The sequence below is a fragment of the Triticum dicoccoides genome, chromosome 1A (genome assembly GCF_002162155.2).
Source record: "Triticum dicoccoides isolate Atlit2015 ecotype Zavitan chromosome 1A, WEW_v2.0, whole genome shotgun sequence".
In the NCBI taxonomy this organism is placed as follows: Eukaryota; Viridiplantae; Streptophyta; class Magnoliopsida; order Poales; family Poaceae; genus Triticum; species Triticum dicoccoides.
The window spans coordinates 511,281,261-511,290,038 of record NC_041380.1 but is presented as its reverse complement, the minus strand read 5'-3'; the positions used below and the strand labels follow the sequence as shown (position 1 = coordinate 511,290,038).

Here is an 8,778-nt window from a genome sequence, read left to right as displayed (position 1 = left end):
AAACCCGGCCCGGCCCGACGTTTGCCCGGGTTTACGCGTGAGGACATTTTTTAATATTTGGTGAACAATTGAAAATACAAGATGAACATCTTTTAATACACGATGCACATTTTCTAAATAATCTTCACCAATTCTTTAATGTCATGATGAATACTTTTTAAACACATGATGAACATTAAATTAGCGAGCTATTTTTAGTTCTACAAACAATTTTTAAATTCAAAAACCTTTTTTAGTTTCATGAATATTACAATATATGATTTTTTATCTCGTACACAACACACGTGTACGGTGTCTCTTTTTTATATAGGATAACAACCCCATGATGTGCTATGAAAAGAAAACAACGAGCAGCTCAAAAAGAAGGACCAACATATACAACTACAAACTTTTTACTACTGCCCCCGTTCTAAAATATAAGTTTTTTTAGACATTTCAAATGGACTACAACATATAGATGTATGTAAATATATTTTAGAGTGTAGGTTCACTCATTTTGCTTCGTATGTAGTCACCTATTGAAATCTCTAGAAAGACTTATATTTTGAAACGGAGGGAGTAGTTTTTTAGCACTACAAACCTTTTACTAGTGGTCCAAACTCCAGCCGGTGAACAGCTTTTGTTTTGTGCAACAACAAACAAAGCCCAGCCACAAGGGAGACAATGAATTTGTCTATAACATCATTTAGATGTGACATAATTATGTCACATCTAAATGATGCTTAGGGACAGTCTGTTTTTAAAATCATTTGGATTCTAAATCCAGGAACCATGCCAATGAAAGAGGTTCAGAAAATTAACAAAAGAGGAAACAAATGGACTTAAAAAATGCAGCATTAGAGAAAACACATACGCATAATCTGCACAATTTACTGAATACTAAGCATATTTTCCCACGATACTTCTAGAATTATTTTCCCTCTATTGTCTCCCTTCCAATTTTAAAACCTATGTTTTCCCAAAATGTAACAATGTAACTCATCAATTAATTCAGTTTTTGCAGACAAATGTTGCTTCGGGGTTATCATAGCTCATATGAGTAGAGTCACGCTCACGCCACATTTTGATTTCCGGTCGGTGTTTTTCTTTCATGTGCTAGCTAACTAGTCGATCGTTGGACTTCACAAAGCCATCCTGAGTAGCAGTAGCATCAATACGGCGTATGTGGAGGCGCAGCCCGAACTCCGGCTCGATGATTAGCCGGAACGCCGGGGAGTGCCTGTAGTCCGGCGAGAGCGCGATGGCAAACCGCGCGAGGATGATGGCGAGGAGCGTCTTGACCTCGACGATCGCGAGGTTCTGACCGAGGCAGGTGCGCGCGCCGAGGCCGAACGGCATGAACGCCGCCTGCGGGTTCTTGCACGCCGCCGCCACCCCGTTCTTGAACCGGTCCGGGTCGAACCGGTGCACCGTCGGGCCCCAAGAAGCGGCGTCGTGGTGCATGGTGGATACCGGCACGAAGAGGTAGGTGCCCTTGGGCGCGAGCAGCTGGCCCAGCCGAATGTCGCCGAACGTCTCCCGCACCACGAACGACGACGGCGGGAACAGCCGCAGCGTCTCCTGCACAACCATGCCCACCGTCTTCATCCTGGAGATCATGTCGAAGTCCGGGTCCGTGGCGCCGGTGGCGCCCCCGCAGACGTCGAGCACCTCGGCGCGCGCGCGGTCCTGCCACTCCGGATGGGCGGCGAGCAGCATGAGGCACCATGTGGCGGTGACCGCGGTCGTCTCGTGCCCCGCGAAGTAGATGTTCTTGCAGTTGTCCACCACGAAGTCGTCCGGCCGCGGCTGGTCGCCGCTGTTGTCGATGATGGACCCCAGGAAGTCGGGCCCCGGCGAGTCCCCCGTGGCCGCCCGGCGCCCCCTCGCGATCTCCAGGATCAGTGATCGGATCTCCTGCGTGAGCCTCCAGATCCTCCGGTTCTTCGCCGTCGGGAGATACCTCAGCGACGGGATGGTGAAGATGACGCTGGGCTCGGACATGAACCCGGACAGCGCCCTGAGCCGGAGGAAGATCTCCCTCCCCCTGGAGTGGTCGTCTCCGAAACAGGCCCGGGAGATGACGTCGAAGGAGAAGCTCCGGATGTCGGCGTCGACGTCCACCGCCGCGACGCCACCCTTGGCACCGTCGACGGAGTCCTCCCACGAACGCAGTAGCGGCTGCGCCGCGGCGACCATGAGCCCAACCATGCCCCTGACCTTGGCCATGTAGAACTCGGGCGCGATGACCTTGCGCTGGCGCGCCCAGCAGGCGCCGTTGGTCTTGAGGACGCCGGCGCCGAAGATGGGCTCCTGGCCCTTCTGCAGGTACGTCGGCTTGCCCATGTCCAGCGACACACACCGGCCGATCTCCCGGATCAGCTCCGGGTCCGTCACGTACAGCGCCGGCCGCTGCCGGAGCCAGTACAGATACGTGTCCCCTGCACGACACACGACACGACACAGCAAAATCGTCAGTCTCCCTTACAAGCAAAAAACAAAATCGACCTGAATGCTGAAGCGTTTTGGGCCTACTGGGCCGTCATTTTGTGGCCTTTTTCGTGGTACAGATGTTGAGCCGGGCTGTTATTTCCTGGTGGACCTATATATCGGTCTAATGCAAAATACATTTGCCATTACACGTACACGCCAGAAGCTTGTCTCCAAAATACAAAACGTACGAACAGGTGTTTCAATGCGAAATTTATGTGGAGATTCATAGCTCCGCAAAATTCATAGCATGTGCAATGAAATATTGTGTAGAGGTTTATTCTATAATGGATGGATTTTGCTCAAAGAATCACTCCACATTAAATACCATGTGCAATAAATTTTGTGTATTTTAGATTTTTTTTAGGGGAATATTGTGTACATTTGCTGAGTACATAAGTACATGGTCCTTTTAGAAACTCCACTGTCAAATAAAACTCGATAAGAGAAATATATGCGAGTAAGTTGTTTTAAGTAGCGTATTATAATTCCATAAAGAAAGTACCTCCTCTGTAAAGGAATATAAGAGCGTCTATGGATCACTAAACGCTTGTATACTTCTGTGATGGAGTAACGTATTATTATACAGAGTACCCCCGAAAAAAAAAGTGGCATATGTTTTCGAAAGGGAGGAGCCTATTGCATGCATGTGATGTGAGTGAGGGTGCGCTTATCTTCAGAATAGTGGCAGACAGCCTAGCTAACTGACTCACCGCATAAAAATTCCGGTCAAAGCTACAGGTCCTCGATGCAATTACTTAATTGTCCGATCGAAGTGAAGTGTCCCGTACGTACGTGCGTATCATGGCAATGAGATTCCCCCACTCTACCCAAAAGGCGAAGATTCTTCAATCAAAGCAGATTAGTCGGTCAGAGTAGCTTCCTAACCGCCACTAGTAGCCTCAATCAAGGTAGCTTAGAATCTTGACCAGGCCGGGCCGGTCGGTCAGTTGCGTTCCATCCACGATGCGCCGTACTAGCTACTCCTACTTAATTTCTTGATCACAACATCCATCTGCACGTACTACACCCTACAAGCCAGTTAGTAGTTGACTTGATTTGCAGGTTCATGCATGTGGATGGTCCACGTAATTAACCTCTCTCATCTTAACCGTAAACTACTACTCTTCCCTTGCCTAGCTTGAACGTTTTGTAAGTAGCCCCCAATGAGAGTTAGGAAAGTTCGCACCACACGTACGTCTTCCAAGCTACTCCCTCCGTTCCAAATAACTTGTCACGGATATGGATGTATCTAGATGCATTTTAGTTCTAGATACGTCCATTTTTGCGACGAGTAATTTAGAGCGGAGGGGAGTAGCTAGCTAGCTTAACATGCGCTAGCTGGTCATGCATATGCTGGAGTCGACGCCTGTACGACCGATCGATGGATCGATGATGGAGAAGCAGCTAGCACAGCTAGGCAGCCACTTTTGGCCAGGTAGGCACCAACCACCACGAGCGTACGTATACCCATTGGGGAGGCGCGCAGATGCAAGATCGGCATGGCATCCCTCGAGCGCATGTGCGAGAGGCAACCGTATATATATGCACATACATATAGCAGCACGCGACTTGTCAAACGAAACAAAAACAGACTTGTTTTTCGCCAAGATCGAACTGCATGCATAGAACTGGGCATGGTTATCCACTAGCCGCTAAATTTTTAGGGTAGGCATGCATCCATCTCCATCTCCATGCATGTGGAATCCTAGCATGCATGAGAGGTGCAAGAGAAAAATCAATAATTAATGGTTGGTCTACAAGAGTACAACAGTACAGTGTACAGGGGCATACATGCATACATGCATGCACGACCCTGTCACCTCTGTTGCCATCCGTTGCACGAGCCCTAGCTAGATCTAGCTTGCTAGGTTGGGAAATTCCACCTAACTATAACGACCTAGCTAGTCGATGGGGAGATAGGCGCCATGTGGGCTTGACATGCTACTTTGACGTAGGGTGGGGGCGATCCGGGCCAGCTCCTAACTGGAATTAATTATTTGAAGTAGTAAACCTTTCTCGAATAATCATTAACATGCCTCGTTGCTCATTTGTGGATTTTGTGTACTGGTTTTGGCGACTGAGAAAATTATCACACACACAAAAGATAACTATTTCGAAATCGATAAGCGTTTGAACCGGAGGCCGGGATGTGTGCAATTGCAAAATGATGAGGGCATATCATTATGGGACTGAAAAATAATTCGACTGAATTTTCGTACAAAATATTTATAACAAAGGCATTTTTTTCGTAAAAATGTATGGGACTCTTACGTTTTTGCATTGGGAGTACTTGCTTGGTCGTACTGGCGAAAAAGTAAACGGTGAATGTGTGTGGGTTTTACATTTTGAAAATGGTGGGGGTAAAATAGTTAATTGATATACTACCGCTACCCAAGTCGTATTAGGGAAAAATTAGCCTAAGACGAATTGATGGAAGATCAGATAGATTATAGTTTGTGTTAGTAAAAAACATCATTGACTTAAATCACAGGGCAGCACAAAAGCTTATCAAATGCTAATATGAAACTAGCGGCGGGTTAAGTAGTGTTGCCATATCCTGCATTATAAAATGCTCTAGTCGGTGTCTACCTACGTTGTGTATGATCATTCAAAATGAAAATGACGCTTTCAATATTTCCATCATTAAGAATGAGGAATCAAGAATATTCATGTACATCAACTACCATGTAAGATGCAAGGAAGTCTTCGCATAGACATGAATATAGGTCCAAGTTTCTATCAAGATGAATGAACTCAACAAAATATATAGGAAGACAATAAATAATTACCCGCAAGCTGGAGCAATATCATAAGAGAACTAGCTAGGTTTTGATTAGGATATTTTCCTACTCTTTCTTGGTTTAGGGATGAATTACATGCATGGCCACAATATATATTCACCAAGTTTGAGCTATTGACAATATATTGCAAAGCTCCTTACAAAATGGATAAGCATCCATGGAGAGAGAGCTCTCTCCGGCAAGCTAGCTCGATCGGTGCGCTGAACAGCTACGCACATGGCCGTTTTCGGAAAGCCTAGTTGACTATCTCAGTGTCTTAACTACCTATTCAGGGGTCAAATGTCAATCACAATTTAATTTGAAATAGTTTATGACAGACACAATGAGATAATTTAATCTGGAATAAGTAGTTTATGGCAGGCACAATTAGCTAAGGCTAGGTGCATGCATGCGTGGTTGGGGACTTGGGGGGCGGTCTCAGATAGTAGTAGTACTATATATGTGTACCACCAGCTTAGCTAGAATATGCTGGCATGTTTGCTTGACATAATTCAGGAAAGGTTCTCTTATAGTAATTCTTTAGCAAAAAGTATTGTATATGTTGATTCTTTCTTTGTATTGATTTGACAGTTTTGACTAACTAAATAGGCCAGTATTCTCGAATCCAAAGCACCTGCACCTTTTGATGGTGGTGGTACATGCAGACTCCTATATGATAATTGGTTAAGTTGGACAGGTAATTCTAGCCTGGCTACAGAAGGGTCTATGTCGACCCGGATGAGTTGGAACTTGGGACACAGCTGGATGAACTCATGCAAGAGAGACGATGTTTGGTTGCTGTATGGGACAGCTTATATTTTGGAGATGTTGCGTCTAGGTGCACAAGGGCATCGACTGCATGTATAGATGCAAGGAATGTTTGAAAAATAAATATGCTGTTATGACTTTAAACTTGTCTTGATCCATTTTATTTTGAGATTCCTGTCTTGAACCAACATGCACTGACTTCACAATATGTGTAGTAGTACTCCGCTTGAACCAACATGCACTGACTAATCGCAACTTAATTAATATCGTCATTAACGCGACATGCATGAACAGAAACGGAGAAATCCCACGTTCCTCCTTTAAGCTATAGCCATGGATGCACTTTTTGCATGAACTAAGCCTTGTTGCTTTACTAATTGGTGCAGCCAACCAACCAAACAAGCCAAATGGCGAAAGATCGCGCATCTATGTAACACGTTTTCATGAGTGGTCCGATCATGCACGAGCAAGAAATTTTTGTTTGGTTTTTTTCACTGACTGGCACGAGCTACCGTCATTAACATACTTTGGTCCTTCCAAAAGTTTAAATGGTAAAAATATAAAAAAAGGTGACCATATAATCACAGTTTTTGCTCTTAATCGTACTAGTATGAGACAGTGGTCAATAATCAACACGTACTCCTTCCGTTTCAAATTACTCATCGTAGAAATGGATGTATCTAGAACTAAAATATATCTAGACACATCCATATCTGCACAAGTAATTCGAAGCGGAGGGAGTAGCATATTACAGCTCATGGAGAGGGTTGGACCAGTCCATTATGCTAGGTAGCTTAACCATGGGTTAAACGGTCCCAAAAAAGGCATGGCGTGTGCATGCGTGCTTGCTCCTTCACCCAACACATATGCATGCAAGCTTGCTTACTCAGCAGGTTAGGAAGTGGACGCCGTTCGAAAAAGAAATCGGTAGTAGTACTCTGTTGAGTTGTGCTTCGATCGGCACCGGCTATTTTCTATTCCAAGGCTTCCATCGATCGATCCAGAGCTAGCTAGCTTTGTTGACTGCGATACTTCTCTTTTCCTAGGCACTGTTTCCATCCCACATTTTTTTTAAAATAATTTGCTCCTATTTCCAGATGTTGACTTGATTGACAACTCACTCAAACTCCATGTACGTATACATATTAATTTCTTCTGTTCCCACATAGCCGTGTCAATTTTGTATGGATGCCACTTATTATCAACATGTAGCCGCATTTTTATACCATACGGTAGCAAGTCAACTTGCTAGCTAGCTAGGGCAAGCATGCGCCTGTAGCAGTGCAGTTTCATGCATCCGTCGATGACTTCGGTGGCGGAGAGGGAGAGGTAGTTTCCTCCACGCATGCTCGACTTGTACACGAACGAACAGATCGAACTAGCATGAAAAAAAAAGCCGTTCATACCAGTAGACACATGAACACAACCGGAGTAAGTGGTGCCGAGCGAGCAAGCATGCCAACGCAAATCAGAGCTAGCTAGCGCGAGTAACAGGAGCAACAAGTAGAGCGGAGATGGCGGGCGGGCGGGCGGGCACAGCACATACCGTACGCCTTCCTCCACTTGTCGAAGTAGGGGAAGATCCGCTTGCAGTAGTCGTCGAAGCCGTCGCCCTTGTGGAGGTCGCCGGCGCCGTCCTCCGCCGCCGACGCGACGGCGTGCTGCTGCACCCGCGCCTGCATCTCCGAGAGGTTGCCCATGAGGAAGGACGAGGGCGGCGGCCCGTCGATCCCCTGCCGCCGGAAGATCTCGCCGACGCGGCGCGGCCAGCTCACCCACGCGGCCACGCACAGGTAGACCAGCGCGGCCGCCGACCCCACGGCCACCAGAGACAACGAGAAGCTCTCCATGGTCACCATGCTCTCCTGGACCATACAGATCCTGCCTGCCTCCCTCCCTCTCTTCCTGCCTTTCTTTCCTTGGCTTCTCTGTCTCTCCCCACACACACAGAGACGCACAGGCAGTTGCGTTGCCCTGTGTATATTCCCCCTCTGTCTCCCGCGTGGGGCGGTTATATAGACGCGGTACGCGGGAGGGAGCGGTGCCACACCTGTAGATCGATGTGTACATGCCGGGGCTGAGTAAACTACTTAGTAACCAGAAGGGTTAACTAACCAGAAGGTCGATCGTACGCGTGAACGGGGTGTATATCTCCGATCGATCGAGCGAGCGATGGGCAGTGCCATACTTTCGCATGTGGTGGCCAACACAGCACAGGCCATCCATCCATCCTGGCTGGCCGGTGAGCTAGCTGCAGGACGGGCGGGCGGGCGGGCGGGCAACTACCATTTCCCATGCACGCGTTCACAGCACCACAAACAAGAGAGGGCTTTTCGACCCCGCTGTGCCAGGACAGACAGGTAGGCCCCACGTCAAAACGACTCGGCTAGTGTATAGGTCTAGTAGTAGTACAATGATAGGTGCCTATGAAGGTGCTAGAAAAATAAAAAAGTTTTCTTTTTCTTCTCAAGAGCCGGTGCCTATTTCTACACGAGAGAGACGTCTAATTGAGCATCTACCCCTTGCAAGTAAGCACACGCTGCTTAATGAAACGCTAGTTTATTTCTCCAAACTCCTTCCCTAAGCGCCTTACATTAAAGGTCGTACCCTGCCCGTAGTGGGTAGTATCATAACTTAGCATCACGCATATCATACTAGATTATGATACTAGCTCTGTAATGCATAGTGTCATAGGTTAGTATCTTGGATTGCCTTATTTATTTTCATGCAAGACACATGCTAGTACAATATTTATTAT

At 46.8% G+C, this 8,778-nt stretch overlaps 1 protein-coding gene across 1 annotated transcript; it reads right to left on the bottom strand.

Moving 5' to 3' along the window:
- Positions 1-821: 821 nt before the first annotated feature.
- LOC119284094 (cytochrome P450 714D1-like) lies at positions 822-8,008 on the bottom strand. Its single transcript, XM_037563371.1, has 2 exons — positions 7,567-8,008; positions 822-2,420 (listed from the first exon to the last, which is right to left on the bottom strand). The coding sequence occupies exons 1-2, from the start codon at positions 7,892-7,894 to the stop codon at positions 1,096-1,098; spliced, it is 1,653 nt and encodes a 550-aa protein (XP_037419268.1). The 5' UTR covers positions 7,895-8,008; the 3' UTR covers positions 822-1,095.
- Positions 8,009-8,778: the final 770 nt, after the last annotated feature.